Genomic DNA, 21515 nt, shown 5'->3' on the forward strand with positions numbered 1-21515 from the left:
AAATTCCAAACTTGCCTCTTGTAAACACAACAGTTTTGACCCACCGAATCAAGACGTATGAAGAAGCTTGTGGCATCTGGTACCAGAACATTACCAGCAGGTCCTTTAAATTCTCAATGCAAGGTGCAAGGTGCAAGGTGGATCATCCTAGAAACCATGCACATATACCTGGCCATTTGTATGAGCCTTGAAACAGAATTCACTGGGTCTGTCTAAAAACCTAGCGAGCTGCCTTGTTGCCTACTGACTACCTAGACAGCTACATAAGTAGAGAGGATTCTAACAGGACATTAAACTCATAAGGCAGATGTCACCGTAGTTTTTGCTTACTAAGCTTCTTACAAATCAATGGGCTGAGGCGGCACAACCCACTGGCATTCCAGCTAACATCTCCCTCTGTGTACTGAAAACCATTAAATTGTCACTGAAAAGACAAAATTAGCAAATAAATTCTACCTGTACACTTTTATACAAATTAAAAATCAATAATACAGTTGAAAAGAACTCTGTTGGTTGCTCCTCATTCGTCCGCCATGTTTGTCATTTTTTGTGAGAAAAGTTGTGCCGCACTGAATGCTGGGATTGCCTTCACTGCTAGAAAGCATTGAATACTCCCTCGTCATTCAGTCAGTTTATAGCTTAGAAATAAGGCACCTCACTAGGCAGCATTTTAAGGTACCTAAGAATTCAGACAGCCTTCTTCTCAGGAGCGAGTGAAGGATGACATAAAATGCTGTCTATGTAGAAGAGGGCTCACTAGGATTTCAGACAGACCCATTGGACAAGTTGACCTTCTTTCATTGCTCAGGGGTCCAGTTCTGATTCCTGTGTGCCCACTATAGGTGTTTTTGACAGTGGACAGGAGTTAGCATGGGCATTTTGACTGACCTCTGACTACGCAGCACCATACATACCAGACTTATACCAGAGATTCATAGCTGTTGGTTGTAGTAAAAACTCTGCAGGGCAGTTGACTCCTACACACACACACACACACACAATGTTCCCTCCTTTGTGTGGAACCATCCACCAGTTTGGCAGTGACAGTGGAAAACAGCCATTGCTTAATCTCGCCAGAAATCTCTTATTACTTCTGCCTCATGATCATTGAAAGCTTATTAATCTCAATTCGTTCCAGCCTTGTACTTATCCCTGATCCTTGGTGGTACTTCTTTTAAACACTTGCAGCAATTTGCTTGCTCTTATGAGCTGATGAGGTGAATGAGGTGTGTAGGGATAAATACAATCTCGCCGAAAGGTCACAGACAAATGCGCCAACTCAGGTCAAATCGGTGTTCGCTCAGGCTGTGCGAACTATTCTAAGACTTGATCAGAGCGACTCGCCTAGCGCTTGCTTTCTCAAGAAAAATATCCGGACCTGACATCGACTCAAAATCCTGTAGTGTGAAAAGTGTTGCTATCAGGTGTGATTGGCAGTGAATGCGGAGTCGAACTACAGCCAATGAGAACGCAAGATGAGTTGTAAATGTAAATGTGTAGGGCAGGAGCAAAATATAGTTTCTACCAGAATATATCGCACACGCACAGGCTTTACAGTATTTGTGATTTAATTGTCCACGCCAAACCATCATACCAACGGTGCACTGCAAAAAAAATTTATTTACCATGTACTTTCCGCTGGCCATGATTCTCTTCTTTTTCCTCATTGCTTTTTTGCTGCATATCAGTGCACAAACAACTTTGATTGGAAGCTAAAAACTCATCTTGTGTGTGTTTTTTGTGACAAATTGTAGATTGGGAGACCAGACAGACTTGTCTGAGATCCCTCCTGTTGTGTGCGACCTCCTATCGTTGTGAAAACCACAATAACTTAAAAGACTCCAGATTACAGGAGATCAAGTTGTGTAGTGTAAACTGTACAGCGATCTGACCACTTTGATAGTCGTGTACTGTGAACTTAGCAAAAGCAAAACTAAACTGGGGAAAGTTATCTAAATTAACTATTAAATTCATGTTGTAAAGCATGCACTTACATCACTTTGTTTTTTTTTCAATGTCCAGTTCATATCTAATGTGCTATAGTTTTTGATTAATGTATTTATTGATTGTGTAATTAACTAATACACCGATCAGCCATAACATTAAAACCACCTCCTTGTTTCTACACACACTGTCCTTTTTATCGGCTTCACTTACCATATAGAAGCACTTTGTAGTTCTACAATTACTAACTGTAGTCCATCTGTTTCTCTGCATACTTTGTTAGCCCCCTTTCATGCTGTTCTTCAATGGTCAGGACTCTCCCAGGACCACTACAGAGCAGGTATTATTTGGGTGGTGGATCATTCTCAGCACTGCAGTGACACTGACATGGTGGTGGTGTGTTAATGTGTGTTGTGCTGGTATGAGTGGATCAGACACAGCAATGTTGATGGAGTTTTTAAACACCTCACTGTCACTGCTGGACTGAGAATAGTCCACCCACCAAAAATATCCAGCCAACAGCGCCCCATGGGCAGCGTCCTGTAACCACTGATGAAGGTCTAGAAGATGACCAACTCAAACAGCAGCAATAGATTAGCGATCGTCTCTGACTTTACACCTACAAGGTGGACCAACTAGGTAGGAGTGTCTAATAGAGTGGACATTGAATACAGTATTTAAAAACTCCAGCAGCACTGCTGTGTCTGATCCACTCATACCAGCACAACACACACTAACACACCACCACCATGTCAGTGTCACTGCAGGGCTGAGAATGATTCACCATCTAAACATTACCTGCTCTGTGGTGGTCCTGTGGGGGTCCTGACCATTGAAGAACAGGGTGAAAGCAGGCTAAAAAGGTATGTAAAGAAATAGATAAAACTACCGTCAGTAATTGTAGAACTACAAAGTGCTTCTATATGGTAAGTGGAGCTGATAAAATGGACAGTGTGTGTAGAAACAAGGAGGTGGTTTTAATGTTATGGCTGATCGGTGTATTTAATGTGCTATAGTTTTTGATTAAGGTATTTATTAATTGTGTAATTAACTAATATATTAACTCATTGATTTGTCAGGTGCGTAAGCTGATCAGTGACTTTGCCATCATTTTGGCCATCCTGATCTTCTGTGGGATAGATGCACTTGTTGGAGTGGATACACCAAAACTAATAGTGCCAAGTGAATTTAAGGTGAGTGTGTGTGTGTAATTATGTAAATGTGTTATGCCTATTTTTATTGAGACAAACAGACAGATAGAAAAGTAAGAGGAGATGTGTTTGATATGTTTAGTTTGCTAAAATGTTGTGTTATAAGATGTCAAGATCAGAAGTGTTTAAAATAATCTTTTTTCAGGCCGCTCAGGTGGCGCAGCGGTAAAAACACACGCTGGAACACCAGAGCTGGGATCTCGAATACATCGTATCGAGTCTCAGCTCTGCCTGCCGGCAGCCACATGAACGGTTGGCCTGTTGTTCAGATAGGGGTGGGATATTAAACCGGATACGGACTCTCTCATAACTAATGCAATTACGACTTCTACTTTCTACCACATCCTCTTGAGTTAACCCTGTTTGCACCGCTTATATAACTAAAGACTTGCAATGCAAGACTTAAGTCAAACAGTTAAGAGCTGATTGGCCGGAGCTTTGCATCAAGAATGATATATGCGCTGATAAACTGCAGCACAAACCACTTTTGTGGGTAGACACTTGCCTTTTGAAAATGAAAATGAATTAGGTCTATTTTTTCGAGCTGTATTTGCACATTATAAATAATCACAATACAAATCATCCTCCAGGCTAATTGGTCCACACCTGACATCAGTTTTAGTGGTTTTGGTCGATTCTGAATTAAAACAGCTGTTCCTTGAGGATTCCACTACTAGTATTGCAGAGTAACACCATGGCTAGAAAGGTGCTTTCAAACAGGCTCTGTGATGAAGTGATGAAAGGTACAAGTTAGGAGAAGGATACAAAATAATTTCAGCGGTTTGAAGTATCCCTCTGAGTATCATTCAGAGCATTATCAAGAAGCACCAACACCTTGCAGGGATTGGGTTGTCCCTCCAAACTGGATGATTAAGCCAAGAGAATAGTGATCAGCAAAGAAACCAATGGCCATTCACATGAGAAGCATTTTGTGCTTCGCTCACCATGAGCCTCAACGCAAACCGCCGCTTTGCTCTGCGCTTGGCTTGAGTGGTGTGGTAAAATGTCATCAAATTGCGAATGTGAGACGAATATGCATTATTGTGGAATAACCATCAAATCCACTCTAAAAGCATGTGTTTAGCTGTATTTTCCTCCTGTTTCACTTTTAAACTTGTGTTATAGCTCGGGGTGCTGACACATTGTGAGAATCAGCTTTTCTGAGACAATCTAAAATGCTTATCATTAAAAAACCTTAATGTATTAAATAAACGACATAGAAACACTAAGCCTCTCTTAATTATTAATGGTCATAACTAAGTTCTCTCCATCAATTGAATTCCTTGATCGTTGTTTTAATACAATAAGCCACGTTAAGCTTTGTTCGCATTAAGCGTTGTACGTACTGCCTGAGTCGCTTTTACCACGTCACATCAAACAGTTCGTCTTATTGGAGGTGCTTTGAAAAGGTCAGCGGTCACACTCAATAGGAAACAACAGCACAACCGGCGCAAAAGCGGTTTTGCTGCTTCTCATGTGAATGCGGCCTAACATAGTCTAAATGGCTGAGATTTGTCCGTCTGTTCAAGTGATAACAAGTTTTACACAAAGCTGGTCTGTATGGCAATATATTACTATTATTATCACTATTATTATTATAGCAACAACAACTACAATAATAACAATAAGAATGAATTCATATATTATAGTTTATTAGACACTTAAATTTGTCTCTGCAGCATTACATTATTTATTATTTTGTACAGATTGATGGTGTTAATAAATGCACTGTAGTTCATACAGTGTATCACAAAAGTGAGTACACCCCTCACATTTCTGCAAATATTTCCTTATATCTTTTCATGGGACAACACTACAGACATGAAACTTGGATATAACTTAGAGTAGTCAGTGTACAGCTTGTATAGCAGTGTAGATTTACTGTTTTCTGAAAATAACTCAACACACAGCCATTAATGTCTAAATAGCTGGCAACATAAGTGAGTACACCCCACAGTGAACATGTCCAAATTGTGCCCAAATGTGTCGTTGTCCCTCCCTGGTGTCATGTGTCAAGGTCCCAGGTGTAAATTGGGAGCAGGGCTGTTAAATTTGGTGTTTTGGGTACAATTCTCTCATACTGGCCACTGGATATTCAACATGGCACCTCATGGCAAAGAACTCTCTGAGGATGTGAGAAATAGAATTGTTGCTCTCCACAAAGATGGCCTGGGCTATAAGAAGATTGCTAACACCCTGAAACTGAGCTACAGCATGGTGGCCAAGGTCATACAGCGGTTTTCCAGGACAGGTTCCACTCGGAACAGGCTTCGCCAGGGTCCACCAAAGAAGTTGAGTCCACGTGTTCGGCGTCATATCCAGAGGTTGGCTTTAAAAAATAGACACATGAGTGCTGCCAGCATTGCTGCAGAGGTTGAAGACGTGGGAGGTCAGCCTGTCAGTGCTCAGACCATACGCCGCACACTGCATCAACTCGGTCTGCATGGTCGTCATCCCAGAAGGAAGCTGACGCACAAGAAAGCCCGCAAACAGTTTGCTGAAGACAAGCAGTCCAAGAACATGGATTACTGGAATGCCCTGTGGTCTGACGAGACCAAGATAAACTTGTTTGGCTCAGATGGTGTCCAGCATGTGTGGCGGCGCCCTGGTGAGAAGTACCAAGACAACTGTATCTTGCCTACAGTCAAGCATGGTGGTGGTAGCATCATGGTCTTGGGCTGCATGAGTGTTGCTGGCACTGGGGAGCTGCAGTTCATTGAGGGAAACATGAATTCCAACATGTACTGTGACATTCTGAAACAGAGCATGATCCCCTCCCTTCGAAAACTGGGCCTCATGGCAGTTTTCCAACAGGATAACGACCCCAAACACAACCTCCAAGATGACAACTGCCTTGCTGAGGAAGCTGAAGGTAAAGGTGATGGACTAAACCCAATTGAGCACCTGTGGCGCATCCTCAAGTGGAAGGTGGAGGAGTTCAAGGTGTCTAACATCCAACAGCTCCATGATGTCATCATGGAGGCGTGGAAGAGGATTCCAGTAGCAACCTGTGCAGCTCTGGTGAATTCCATGCCCAGGAGGGTTAAGGCAGTGCTGGATAATCATGGTGGTCACACAAAATATTGACACTTTGGGCACAATTTGGACATGTTCACTGTGGGGTGTACTCACTTATGTTGCCAGCCATTTAGACATTAATGGCTGTGTGTCGAGTTATTTTCAGAAGACAGTAAATCTACACTGCTATACAAGTTGTACACTGACTACTGTAAGTTATATCCAAGTTTTAGTTCTATAGTGTTGTCCCATGAAAAGATATAATGAAATATTTGCAGAAATGTGAGGGGTGTACTCACTTTTGTGATACACTGTACATACATATAAACCCTGAACTTCAGGTATTAATGAACATGCCAGTCAGCAGTGTTTGTAAAAAATAATTCAGTATTCAATATTGTAGTCTTGCTACAGTACATCACAGACTTTCTCTCTCACACAGTAATAATACCCAGAAATGTTTTTAATTCAGTGTTTAATGAAATGTGTCTGTGTGTCCAGCCTACTAGTCCAAACCGCGGCTGGTTCGTGCCCCCATTTGGAGGTAATCCCTGGTGGGTGTACCTGGTCTCTTCTGTACCTGCACTCCTCGTCACCATCCTCATCTTCATGGACCAGCAGATCACTGCTGTCATCGTCAACAGGAAGGAGCACAAGCTCAAGGTGTGTGCACATGTGGCTGTGTGTGGCAGAGGGAACGAGAGAGAGATTACTTATTGCTAATAAGTTTCGTTTAAATTAATCAGTTGGCTATTCGTATTTGGGGGTGCAGCAGGTAAAGGATTTCAGCTTTGTCTCCCTAAAACATACAGAATGTGGATGTACTATTTTAAGGCTTGTGTTTTGTTGATGTTGATTATACTACCTTGTTCTTTGGGGTACCAGAGTCCCCAGTGTTGTGTGGGTAAGATAAGGAGAGTCAGCTGTACCCTCAAAACCAGACACAAACTAAAAACATGAAAATCCTTTAATCAATTCCTTTAATCGTGTTTTTTAGTTGGCATCTCTAAGACCCCACATAAATTAGGGGAGTGTTTTGAACACTTATCAATATAAAAATATTGCTTATTTGCAGTTTCCATAAAATTAGGAGTATCAAAGAAGCATCAAGCTGATTAAAAAAGGCTCAGGATATTTTTAGAGCTGTTAAAGAGGCTCTGATGTCTCAGGGATCGCAAACAGAACATGAGGTTTAACATGAGGTGTAAGTAAATGGGCAGTTGTGGTGCCTTTGATGGATTGTTGCCCTTTCCAGGGTGTATTCCTTGGGTGTCCCTTTCACTTGATAAATAGTATACAGGGGGTGACAAAGAATACAGAGAAACAGATGGGCTACACTCAGTAACTGTATATCCACAAAGTTTATCTGTTTGGAAGTGGTAAATGTTAAATACCAGATAGGTGTAAGCAATATAGTGCTCAGGGTATAATTATTTATGTATTTTATAACTTAGTGTATGAGACTAGTGTAATAAACTAGAGTTGCCTGGAGACTAAGAATTAGCCTTGGTCTACCTAAATAAAAACTACATGTTGATAGCATTATCAGTGTGACTCAGTCCCTCCAGGAATTTAAACAAGTATCAAGGCCTTACATTGTTTTGTCTGATTACTTCAGAATGTTTTGCTAAACATGCAAGTCTGCCATTGTAAGTGGACAATTCAGAGATAACATCTGGCAACACATATTTGACTTGAGAAATAATGGGGTGGACAAGTATACTGATCAGCCATAAAATTAAAACCACCTCCTTGTTTCTACACTCACTGTCCATTTTATCAGCTCCACTTACCATATAGAAGCACTTTGTAGTTCTACAATTACTGACTGTAGTCCATGTTTTTCTACATACCTTTTTAACCTGCTTTTACCCTGTTTTTCAATGGTCAGGACCCCCACATGACCACTACAGAGCAGGTATTATTTAGGAGGTGGATCATTCTCAGCACTGCAGTGACAATGACATGATGATGGAGTGTTAGTGTGTGTTGTGCTGGTATGAGTGGATCAGACACAGCAGTGCTGCTGGAGTTTTTAAATACTGTGTCTACTCACTGTCCACTCTATTAGACACTCCTACCTAGTTGGTCTACCTTGTAGATGTAAAGTCAGAGACGATCGCTCATCTATTGCTGCTGTTTGAGTTGGTCATCTTCTAGACTTTCATCAGTGGTCACAGGACGCTGCCCACAGGGTGCTGTTGGCTGGATATTTTTGATTGGTGGACTATTCTCAGTCCAGCAGTGACAGTGAGGTGTTTAAAAACTCCAGCAGCGCTGCTGTGTCTTATCCACTCAAACCAGCACAACACACACTAACACACCACCACCATGTCAGTGTCACTGCAGTGCTGAGAATGATCCACCACCTAAATAATACCTGCTCTGTGGTGGTCCTGTGGGGTTCCTGACCATTGAAGAACAGCATGAAAGGGGGCTAACAAAGCATGCAGAGAAACAGATGGACTACAGTCAGTAATTGTAGAACTACAAAGTGCTCCTATATGGTAAGTGGAGCTGATAAAAAGGACAGTGTGTGTAGAAACAAGGAGGTGGTTTTAATGTTATGGCTGATCGTGTATATAACCACCATAAATTAAGTTTAATTTTTTTCCCAACTGTATTTGCACTTTATAACCAATCTCAATCCAGATCACACACCAGGCTGGAGTACCGTTCAGATCATTATCAAGAAGTGGAACGTTTGCTATTGTAAGAGTGCACGTGATTATTTGACAGATCAGAGAGAACATTTGCCAACAAATATTTGACTTGATAAAGGACAAAGTAATTCCTAAACCACCATCAACAAATCACCAAAAAAGCTTATGAAGAGGTTTTAGCTTCACTTTAAACATTTTGCCTTGTTAGAACAATCCCTCTCAGCCTTGACCTTTTCTATGAAGATCAGAGCTTTAAATGTTTGTATTCAGATTATTTCAGACACTACTATTGGATGTCCTAGATGAAAGCTGGACTGATGTCATTTTAAAAATGACAGTTATAATTTATTGAATATAAATTATTGTAATGTTTGAACTAATTACGGGAAATATACAGTACAACGATCAACCATAACAGTAAAACCACCATAAGACCTCCATAAAATCACCTGGACTCCATAAGACCTCTAATGGTCCTGTGGTATTTGGCACCAGGATGTTAACAGCAGGTCCTTTAAGTCCTGGAAGGTGCAAGTTGGTGCCTCCATGGAGCAAACTTGTTTGTCCAACACATCCCACAGATGCTTGATCAGACTGAAATCTAGGGAATTTAAAGACCTCAAACAGTTGTTTGCAGGGTGGATGACCGTGCTGAAAAGGGACATTTGGTGGGTGGTTGGTGTCAAATTAACAACCTCATGAATATCAGGACCTCACGTTTCTGAGCAGAACGTTGTCCAGAGCATCACCCTGCTGGCTTGCCTTTTTCCTATAGAACCTGGGGTCGCAGAGAAAGTACGTACAGGAAAGGAACTTGTGCACAAACGCCCTCTTGTGAAGGCTTTACGTTACGTCTTGTAAACCTCAATGGGACCAGATTGTACAGAAGCAGAGCTGAGAGAGTATACGATGCATCATTTGTGTTACCTGGGTCACTTAAAAAAGGAAAAAAAAACCTGCATTAGAGCTCCCTGGTGCCATTATTTCACCAGGTACGCAATGCACATTGAAACGCAATACATCAAACCAAGCCATTTTTTTCCATTGCTCCATGGTCCAGTAATAATGCCCATTATAGGGTCTTTCGACTGTGGACAGTGGTCGACATGGACACTCTGACCTGTGTGTAGCTGTGCAATACTACTGCACTGTGTGTTCTGGCATCTCATTAAGCCTTGGGCATGACCATAAGGCCAGGCTGATTCACCAGTCGTACTTTTTGGATCTATTTAGGTTAGTACTAAGCATGCTAGGAACACTCATCAAGACCTGCCATTCTGACCCAGACATCTAGCAATCACAGTTAGGCCCTTGTAAAAGTCACTGAGAGCCAACAAATTAACCCTGCTGCTTCCAACACTCACCACTTGACAGGTGCCAGTGTAATGAATTAGTCAATATTATTCACTTCATCTCTGGTGGCACATCGGTAAACACGCTTGCCCACTACAGTTGATATCTGGGCTTCAAATATCAGCAGTGCTATTAGCTGGTAGGGTGTCTGCACAGACATGGCCAGACAGCCCAGCCATCAGATAATTCTCTTGTCAGTGCGCTCTCAGTGCCAGTCCCAAGCGTGGATAGATTAAGGTGGGTTGCTTTAGAAAGAGCATCCAGTGTAAAATATGTGCCAAATCAAGTAGGCAGACCAAAATGATTCACTGAGGTGACACCTATATAGGGGAGCAGTCGCTAATGTGTCAAGTTTGCCAGTCACGTGTTGCAAATAGGGATGTGTTACTACATGGCATAACCCATTTTCTTATCTCTTTGTGTGATTGTGTGTGTCTGTGTGTGGAGAACAGAAAGGTGCTGGCTACCACCTGGATCTTTTTTGGGTGGCCGTTCTGATGATCGTCTGCTCTTTCATGGGCCTGCCGTGGTACGTAGCAGCCACCGTCATCTCCATCGCCCACATCGATTCCCTTAAAATGGAAACGGAGACGTCAGCACCCGGCGAGCAGCCCAAATTTCTTGGAGTCAGGTACAGAGGAAGAAAAATAATATGTACGAGGGATCTTCAAAAAGTTTCCGCACTTTTATATTTTTGTTGGAAATGGTGAGGGAGGGAGGAGTAGTAATTGGTCATGTCTGAGAGACTGAGAGAGCTTATAGTCTGAATTTAAGAAACTTTAAGGGGAAGAAGATTTTCATGTGATGATGATGTGAAAGCAGTGGTGCATAAGTGGCTACGCGCACAACCAAAAACATTTTTTGTTGATGACATTAAAGAGTTGGTACGACGCTGGGAAAAATGCATCAGACGGTGACTATGTAGAAAAGTGATGTCATTTTTTTTTTCGAAATTCTTGTATTGGAATACATTAATACGTGCGCCATGTTTTTTTTTTTTAAATCTAAACGTGACAGGAATTTCATATTTGGTTAGTGTAAGTCACTAACATTTTACAGACCAGGTTTAACACTGCACAGTATATTACATGAATGTTGCTTTTTTTTTAATGCATAAAACATAAAATCTTTAAAAAATATATTTTGTTGCTTAAATTGTATTTTTTGCTTAAAAAAGATTCTGGTTGTATACCTAAGTAACACAGTTTTGCAAGGTGTTGCCTCACGGCAAAAAAGGGCCTAAGTTTCATTCCCTGACCGAGTCTGCATGTTCTTGCTGTGTCCACATCTGGTTTCAAGTCCAAAGACATGTAGTCACCAGCTACTAAAAAAGTGTTAACCTGCCGGGTTGTTTTCTGCCCCTTGTACAATGAATCGGAGCCACTGTGACCCTGACAAGTATAAAGCGGTGGTACATCTAGTAAACACAACAGGGTGCAGTTACAAATTGTAAATCTATACTTTTATAAAGACTATATAGCACAAACAATTTGTACACCCCTGGTTTTTAGTGTTAACCATTGCCAACTGGTGACAACTTGGTAATAGTCAAGTCAAGTCAGAACAAAGCTCTGACAACTCCATTAAACAGAATTTGGATAAAATAAACCGAACCTTACAAATGCTATTTTGACTGAATAGGCTCCGATTTCCATAGACACTTTTCCAGAAAAGGTCAAAATCAGAAAATGTTGATCGATTTTCAAAATGTATTCAGTGTTGCAGCACCAGAACAGGATTAACAATTCAAACTGATGATTGGATAAGTCTAGTTTTCCTAGAAATTTGACTATTTGTCCTCTTGGCTAGGCTCCAGTTCTTGAACTCGCACTGTGCTGTCAAAGGTGTCCGTGCTTTTCGATCGGCCACTTTGCTTTCGTCTTTTGTAGCTACCAGTTTCACGGATCACCTTTTTGACTCTCAGTGTAAATGCAAATGGTTTTGAAATGTTATGTCCAGCAAGTTTATAGTCAAATTTTGCATGTTTGCTTAATGAAGTTTATGTATCCACAGAAATGTTTTTGCATGTTGTTTAAATCTAACAGAGATGTTAATTCTTGCTTTAGGGAGCAAAGAGTAACTGGAATTGCTGTCTTTCTTCTAACTGGCCTGTCTGTCGTTATGGCTCCTATTCTGAAGGTAGGATTCATGCAATCTAGTCTAAAGCAATTCAATTAATTCAACTGGCAGGAGTCAGACATTAATTTACATTTAAGTGAGAGCTGATGACTGGCCTACTCAACACATCAGTAAACACATCTAATAGTGTATTAATAACATTGAGTAATTTAACTCTATGAAGTAAGATCTGTCAGATGAGTAGCAGCATTGTGAGTCTTTTTTCCAAGGAACTTATTTATTAAACACTTATTTAACACAGTAAAAATTAATCTGTGATGTGTGTCTGTAATGTTGTTTTCCTTGTAGTTTATTCCCATGCCTGTGCTCTATGGTGTCTTCCTCTATATGGGAGTGGCATCTCTAAATGGAGTGCAGGTGAGTAAAGCCATTTCTCAGTTTTTTTGCATTTCATCTCTCAAACTGCTAAAGAAATTTTCTGTTTTCATGTGTGTATTTGTTATTGTGTCCATGTGCAGTTCATGGATCGCTTGAAGCTGTTATTGATGCCAGCGAAGCACCAGCCAGATTTAATCTACCTGCGTCACGTTCCCCTGCGCCGAGTTCATCTGTTCACATTTGTCCAGGTCTGTGTATACTGGGCTTCCAAACTAATAATTAATTGTTATGTTTTACCACCGCTGGTCAGGTTCGCTGTGGTTCCGGCTTCCCCAGAATCACTGGGCTTTCACCACGGGAACTTCACCACCCCTCTCCCACCTTAGACATAGCCAATCAAGTCTGTATTCAGACATCTTACTGGTTGATAGCAACGTAGGGGATTCGAACCCTGGATCCCAACATCAGTGGGCTAGTGTAAATTATCACTGCACTACCTGAGCGCCACGATGTTTGGCACATCATAAATTAATCAGATAATAGTAGTGAATTAACATTTAAGTGAAATATTAAAATAAACAGGCTTTTAGTTAGCTGATTATAACTGATTATAACTGTAGTGGTAAAGAAATTTCTGGAAGGACCATTTGTCATTCTGTTATACTAACATACACCGATCAGCCATAACATTAAAACCACCTCCTTGTTTCTACACTCACTGTCCATTTTATCAGCTCCACTTACCATATAGGAGCACTTTGTAGTTCTACAATTACTGACTGTAGTCCATCTGTTTCGCTACATACTTTTTAGCCTGCTTTCACCCTGTTCTTCAATGGAGAGAACAGAGCAGGTATTATTTAGGTGATGGATCATTCTCAGCACTGCAGTGACACTGACATGGTGGTGGTGTGTTAGTGTGTGTGGTGCTGGTATGAGTGGATCAGACACAGCAATGCTGCTGGAGTTTTTAAATACCATGTCCACTCACTGTCCACTCTATTAGACACTCCTACCTAGTTGGTCCACCTTGTAGATGTAAAGTCAGAGACGATCACTCATCTATTGCTGCTGTTTGAGTTGGTCATCTTCAAGACCTTCATCAGTGGTCACAGGACGCTGCCCACAGGGTGCTGTTGGCTGGATATATTTGGTTGGTGGACTATTCTCAGTCCAGCAGTGACAGTGAGGTGTTTAAAAACTCCATCAGCATTACTGTGTCTTATCCACTCAAACCAGCACAACACACATTAACACACCACCACCATGTCAGTGTCACTGCAGTGCTGAGAATGATCCACCACCTAAATAATACCTGCTCTCTAGTGGTCCTGGGAGAGTCCTGACCATTGAAGAACAGTATGAAAGGGGGCTAACAAAGCATGCAGAGAAACAGATGGACTACAGTCAGTAATTGTAGAACTACAAAGTGCTTCTATGTGGTAAGTGGAGCTGATAAAATGGACAGTGAGTGTAGAAACAAGGAGGTGGTTTTAATGTTATGGCTGATCGGTGTAAAAGTCCTATAGATTATAAGGCTGCTGTATTATTGATTAAATGGTTCTTTATGGCTCTTTGTGAATACTTTGTGTGAAGCGGTGATGTATGTAAATGTAAATGCTGAATATGAGTGTGTTTGTCTGCGTAGGTTCTGTGTCTTGCTCTTCTGTGGATCCTGAAGTCTACAGTAGCAGCCATTATCTTTCCAGTAATGGTAAGTCCACCCCACTCACACACACACACACACTTTTGAAATTAATTGTACTACAATCAACTAGTGTTTTTCAACTTCTGTCTTCTGGTTTCTCTCCTTCTCTGTGTAGATCTTGGCCCTGGTGGCTGTGAGGAAGGCGATGGACTACGTTTTCTCGCAGCATGACCTTGGCTACCTGGATGACATCATGCCTGAGAAAGACAAAAAGAAGAAAGAAGACGAAAAGAAAAAGAAGAAGAAGAAGGGGAGCATCGACAGCGATACCAATTATGTAAACAGACTATTTATCTGATTGTATTTGATTATTTAAAGGATGCATACAGGCTGTTTCAAATGTACATAGGCGTTAGTCAAAGTATAAAATAGATCACGCTGAAGCAGACGCCCAAGTTAGTTTTGATTTTTAAATGTGTCCTGCTCCTTGCATTTTACAGTCAGACTATCCAGCCATTGACAATATTCCCAGTATAAAGATCTCTATGGAGAAACTGGAGGAGGAGCCAACCAAAGTGGAGAAGGCCTCAGAGAGTGAGTAGGGCAGAAAGTTCGATGAACTTTCACATGAATGTCAGAATGCCAGTCTCGGTGCCTTCAAAACCTTCCTAAGAGCTTCTGGCATGGGCTTGGGTTTCTATCTCACTCGCTCTTACTTGGTATCTTTCCATGCTTTCAAGATTCATTACTAATCCCAGGTGGTCTGGGTTTAGTTTAATCTTTCCCAGCTCTCTTTGCATGATGAACCTGTATATGTTAAGCCTCTATTAACAATCAATTTTTCTTTCACACATGCACACACACACACACTGGCAGAGATGGGGACTCGAGTCTGCGACACACAGCGACTTCGGACTCGACTCGGACTCCTTTCAAATGACTCGGACTCGACTCGTGACTCGCAAAAAATGACTTGTGGACTACAAAAGTCAGCAACATTTTAAACCGCAACACACGCAATGGCTAAATGTTACAGCCAGCTTCCGGTCTAGTGATGAAACGTTGCTCCCTACTTAAAATAACAGATAATGTGAATGGAACGCTCCTACAGAATTGGCACTAATGATTGTAAGAACCGCTTTCTGAACCAATCAGACCTTCTGATTTTAATTGTTAGTAAGAAATGCTGTTATTTGCATGTATTTAGTTTGCAGCGTCACACAGATGATGTGTCAATGAAACGCTTGATCGCCTTTCTAACGAGTTTCGTGTTTTACTTCACAAACGGGAAAAGTTTGGAGGTTTTTAATTGTAAGCACATTTACAAAATAACGGATTCTATTCCTAATGGGACACACGGTTATAAATGTAATAGCATCTGGAACAACGTAAGCTAAGGTAAGCAGTATTATGGATTTTTTTTGCTGTGTTTGGGATTTTGGCCGCTGTGCTGTGATTTGCAATGAAAACAAAACGTCAGTTTAAGCTTTTAAGCTTTTGGTACCTAGGAAAGTAAAGGCACAAAGTAAAACGCAAAATACAGTTGCTAATCTGTTGTTGTTTTTATCTGAACTTACATATTATTTGTTTATTTCTACGCTACTTTTCAAATATATGTTTTGTGTATATTATATTGACTCGTGACTCGACTCGGACTCTAGCCTAAAGACTCGTGACTCGACTCAGACTCGTATTTTGTGACTTGTGAACATCTCTGCACACTCGCTGTATTCACACTGCAAGACACTCAGTTCAGATTTTATTTTTAATTCCAGTTTTAACTGTGATTCATGTTATTTGTTTAGTGTAATCTCAGTTGGTTTGTTTGTTTGTTTATTAGGATTTTAACGTCATGTTTTACACTTTGGTTTCATTCATGACAGGAACGGTAGTTACTCATTACACAAGATTTATCAGTTCACACAAGGTTATATCGAACACACTCATGGACAATTTGGTGTCTCCAATTCACCACACTTGCACGTCTTTGGACTGTGGAAGGAAACCGGAGCACCCGGAGGAAACCCACGCTGACACAGGGAGAACATGCAAACTCCACACAGAAAGGACCCAGACCGCCCCACCTGGGGATCGAACCCAGGACCTTCTGTGTAGTCTCAGTTCAGTGATTGTCCACATAGGCAGTTTTAAAGCGTAATATGCACAAAGAACAATGGTTTGCTTCTGTTTATTATATTTTACTGGGGTGTCACGGTTGCTTGGTGGGTAGCACTGTCGCCTCACAGCAAGAAGGTCCTTTGGTTCGATTCCCAGGTGGAGCAGTGTCTGCATGGGTTTCCTCTGGGAGCTCTGGATTCGTCCCACAGTACAAAGACATGCAAGTGAGGTGAATTGGAGATATAAAATTGTCCATGACTGTGTTTGGCATGGAAGATCTGAACTGATGAATCTTGTGTAACCAGTAATTACATGTCCTGTTATAAATGTAACCAAAGTAACCAATAAATGTAACCAATAAATATCTTTTACTGCTGTCCAGATTCATCAAAGTTAAGCTGCATTCACTGCATTCCAGCTACCACTGCGCTACCTCGAGTGTCGCAGTCGACTAATACTCATTTTTTAGCCCTTGTCTCTGCGCTTAAAGTTCAAGCCCCGTTTGACACTTACCTTTTCAAAAATTTTGCAACACAGTCAAATGCAAACATGATGGAGACATCATTGACTGATTTTTGCTCTTTCCTAAGAGTGAAATCAGGAGAACATTTCAGATAGCAATTCTACGTTTCCTAATCCTGGAAATACTTGTCGTGGCTTCGTAACTCTTTAACATGATTTAATATGTCCTCATATTAACAAAACACAGTTTCATAAACCAACTTTATTCTTTTGCTGTTTATCTTCTCATGTCTTAAAATGACGGCCATTCACAGAGCTTTGCAGAGAAAGACTGGAGGGGATTTGCATATTTCTCCATCTACAGCGTACAATATAATTAAACAATTAAAGGAATCTGGCGGCCAGGTGGCGCAGCAGGATATTCCGCTAGTACACCAGCGCAGAGATTCTGAACTCCTCGGTTCGAAACTTGTTATCATCTAGCGGGCATAATTGGCAGACACATTTCTGCTAGGGCGGGATGACCGGACTATGTGGGTGGGGTCTTCAAATGCTGTATAAGGACCCTGATTAGCAGGTAGAGAAGCGCCTGTGCAGAGTGCATAAGGTGAAAAAGGGTTCCTCTAAGGGCTGCGCGTTGGTCGGAGGAGGTGTGAGCAGCAATATACCCACCTCGACTGCAATCAGGGATCCCCCAGCAGCGGAAGAAAAATTGACTACACTAAATTGGGAGAAAATGCATAACTAAAATAGAGAAAAAAAAGAATCTGCATACAAGGACAGAGGAGGCGTAAGGCTAAGCTGAAAACCCATGATCTCTGATCCCACAGCTGGCACTGCATCAAGTAATGTCTTTTCATTATTAGCTGATATAACCACATGGACAAGGGATTACTGTGGCAAACCTTTGTCAAGCACTACAATACAGAGTTACATGCACAAATGCTACTAACAACTGTAGTGTGCAAAAAAGAAGCCTTATGTTAAATATGTCCAGAAGCAGCGTTAAGTTCTTTGGACTCAGAGGCATCTGGGATGGACCATCACACAGTGGAATCGTGTATTGTGGTCATTCATATTTTTCTAGAGGAAATGGATGCTGGATCAAAGACAAAAAGAACCTTCCAGACTGTTATCAGCAGGAATGGATGTGTATTAACAAATGAGATGAAGTTGATCAGACAATAAAGTCTGCAGCCCGTAACAGAACAGAACTGAGAACTGACTGCCACAATACGAAAACCAACTTCTCTAAAAAGGAAATTTAGGGAACCTTCTCAATCTGCCAGTGCCGGATAAACAAGAACGGCACACTAACCCCACCCAGTGGCAAACCTTGCGCATAACATGGATTTACCAAATAGATTTTTGGTAAATAAATGGTTGCAAAGATGATAGATCCTAATGTTTTTTTTTGTTTTAATTGTAATTTATCTACCATTTACACGTGGATCATATTGCCACATTATATATATATACACACCGATCAGTCGTAACATTACCACCTCTGTGTTTCTACATTCTCACTGTCCATTTTATCAGCTCTACTTACCATATAGAAGCTTTTTGTAGTTCCACAACTACTGACTGTAGTCCATCTGTTTCTCTGCATGTTTTGTTAGCCCCCTTTTATGCTGTTCTTCAATGGTCAGGACTCTCCCAGGACCACTACAGAGCAGGTGTTATTTAGGTGGTGGATCATTCTCAGTACTGCAGTGACACTGACATGGTGGTGGTGTGTTAGTGTGTGTTATGCTGATATGAGTGGATAAGACTTTATTTATTTATTTATTTATTTTATTATTATTTTTTTTTTTATAATTATCTATTTTTTCCCACTTTTTTCCCCCCAACTTTTATCCCCATTCTAATCGTGTCCAATTACCCTGATTGTGTCCTCTATATTGATTCGACCCTTTGCCGCTGACTGAGGACGCCACTCAACTGACTTGCGCCCCCTCCGGCACGCAATCAGTACAGCCTGCATTTTTCACCTGCACGAGCCGAGTTCATACACCGAGAGACACGGAGGGTCACACCCCCCTCAATGTTATTCCTCAGCCCTGTGCAGACGCCGTCAGTCAACCATCGGGGGCCGCAGTTGTACCAGTTATGAGGACCTATGCTCCGACTCTACCCCTAACCCTGAACAACAGCCAAACGTTGTTCATACTGCCACCCAGCCCAGTCTGAAAGGTAGAGCTGAGTTTCGATACGATGCATCCAGAAACCCAACTCTGGTGCGCTAGCGTACTTTACCGCTGCGCCACCTGAGCGGCTGTGGATAAGACTTTTTAAACACCTCACTGTCACTGCTGGACTGAGAAAAGTCCACCAACCAAAAATATCCAGCCAACAGCGCCCCGTAGGCAGCGTCCTGTGACCACTGATGAAGGTCTAGAAGATGACCAACTCAAACAGCAGCAATAGATGAGCGATCGTCTCTGACTTTACATCTACAAGGTGGACCAACTAGGTAGGAGTGTCTAATAGAGTGGACAGTGAGTGGACACGGTGTTTAAAAACTCCAGCAGTGCTGCTGTGTCTGATCCACTCATACCAGCACAACACACACTAACACACCAACATCATGTCGGTGTTACTGCAGTGCTGAGAATGATCCACTTCCTAAATAATACCTGGTCTGTGGTGGTCCTGACCATTGAAGAACAGCATGAAAGCAGGTTAAAAAGTATGCAGAGAAAGAGATGGACTACAGTCAGTAATTGTAGAACTACAAAGTACTTCTATATGGTAAGTGGAGCTGATAAAATGGGCAGTGAGTGTAGAAACAAGGAGGTGGTTTTAATGTTATGGTTGATCGGTTTATATGTCTGACTTTAAAAAGAATAGAAACTGAGATTGGATTTGAATGACTTTTACTTCCAGTTTATTTCTGCATGCAAAGGGCTTCCTGCATCCACTACCCTGTGTGTTTGCTAACTAACCTGTGCTTTACCTTTGATACACTTTCCTCCCTGGAAATGTACATTTACGTTGTATATATGAGATACATTTTAAACTGTGTGCATGTGTGGATTTTATAGGAAGTAAGTCGACGTCTTTCCTCAGTCCATACTGAAGCTCTGGGTTTTTTCCTTTCCAAGTCTGTATCAAGGTAAACATGAGTTTTAGACTGTTATCGGCATGACTTGAATTCATTAAAATCGTATTATTCTAAAGTATTTTGTGTTTGTCTTTTGTGCAGTCAGGATCTGAGCCAGTTGAAGAAGTATGTGCCTCCAGTCAGAACTGATGTGGACACCAGCCGCAGCAAATTTCTCTGGGTAGCTCAAAATGATGAAACAGCTTTTTAGCCCCTGTATTGTTTTTACTACTGAACTTTCTGTCACAGTGAGTCAGGCTATGTGTACAAACATCAATACAACTGTAAAATATTCTTTATTGCTTACCTTTATCTGAGCTATGACAATCAAAATATGATGATTCATTTTGGCTGCTCTGTTAGGGGTCGCCAAATAGACAAATAAAACTTAATCAGAGATCAAAATGACCTTTAAAAACATCTGTAGTGATTTTTAAAGAATTTTAGTAAAACACAAAAGTTTCATGATTGATTTTTTAGTTATTGAAAATGGGTCACATTAATCTGAACAAAATTCAATGACTTCAAATTGTTTTAATCATTTTCTCTCATTTAAATCATATATTATTTAGCCATGGTCGGAACAAAGGACCAAAATAAAAATTTTCTTTTTTGATATATTTTAGATATAAATTAATATAAGTAACACATCCTGCAGTTTGTGAGTAGTAGTAGCAATCTTTTTTAAATTTTGAACTTACAAACCTGATTTCCAGAAGTTTTGTAAAGTTTTGTGACATTTTGTAAAATGCAGTAAAAAGAAGAATCTGTGATTTGTTCATTCTCTTGAATATTTATTAAACTGAGTTAAAGTAGAAAGAAAGTATTTCCAGTGTTATCGCTGATCAGCTTCATTTTAGTTTGTAAATATAGAAGTACTTCAGAAAACTGTTGTCACTTAACACAGTCTACCACTGCATCAAGAAATGCAATCAGTAACTCGGGATATTCCACTAGCACACCAGTGCCGAGATTTTAAATTCTTCGGTTCGAAACTCGGCGTTGCCACCGGTCGGCTGGGTGACATCTAGCGGGCATAATTGGCAGTGCCTGCAGCAGACACGTCTCTGCTAGGGCGGGATGACCGGACTATGTGGGAGGGGTCTTCAAACGCTGTGTACAGGACCCTGACTGGCAGATAGAGAGGTGCCTGTGCAGAATGCATATATGAAAAAGGGTTTTGCTAATGGCTGTGCACAGTTCGGAGGAGGCGTATGTAGCAAAAATACCCACCTTGACTGCAAATAGGGATCCCCCAGCAGCGGAAGACAAATTGACTCCGCTAAATTGGGAGAAAATGCATAAATAAAGTAGAGAAAAAAAAGAAACTGTTACACAAAGAGAAATCCATACATCAATTCTATATAAAAACTCCACCGAGTTCTCTGGGCTCCAGCTCATCTCAGATGGACAGAAAGACAATAAAATGTGTTCTTTGTGAGATGAGTTCACATTTAAGGACAATGAGGTCTCTGTGACAAAGACAAAAAGGACCCTCCAGACTGTTATCAGCGAAAGCTGCAAAAGCAAACAAC

The 21515-nt window shown here is 41.1% G+C and overlaps 1 protein-coding gene across 6 annotated transcripts in view; it reads left to right on the top strand.

The window, feature by feature from the left end:
• slc4a4b (solute carrier family 4 member 4b) overlaps positions 1–20739 on the top strand; it is a 113926-nt gene extending 93187 nt beyond the window's left edge. For 2 of the 6 annotated variants that reach the window (XM_063011495.1, XM_063011498.1), the window contains exons 17-27: positions 3024–3137; positions 6675–6836; positions 10642–10820; positions 12256–12328; positions 12617–12685; positions 12787–12894; positions 14295–14360; positions 14470–14631; positions 14795–14888; positions 19922–19992; positions 20083–20167. In XM_063011495.1, coding sequence (XP_062867565.1) covers positions 3024–3137; positions 6675–6836; positions 10642–10820; positions 12256–12328; positions 12617–12685; positions 12787–12894; positions 14295–14360; positions 14470–14631; positions 14795–14888; positions 19922–19956 — 1062 coding nt within the window. In that variant the 3' untranslated portion in view covers positions 19957–19992; positions 20083–20167. Of the gene's footprint in view, positions 1–3023; positions 3138–6674; positions 6837–10641; positions 10821–12255; positions 12329–12616; positions 12686–12786; positions 12895–14294; positions 14361–14469; positions 14632–14794; positions 14889–19921; positions 19993–20082 lie in introns of all 6 variants that reach the window. The other 4 variants (XM_063011493.1, XM_063011494.1, XM_063011496.1 and 1 more) reach the window with 3 other exon arrangements.
• Positions 20740–21515: the final 776 nt, after the last annotated feature.

The sequence above is a fragment of the Trichomycterus rosablanca genome, chromosome 16 (assembly GCF_030014385.1).
Source record: "Trichomycterus rosablanca isolate fTriRos1 chromosome 16, fTriRos1.hap1, whole genome shotgun sequence".
NCBI lineage: Eukaryota > Metazoa > Chordata > Actinopteri > Siluriformes > Trichomycteridae > Trichomycterus > Trichomycterus rosablanca.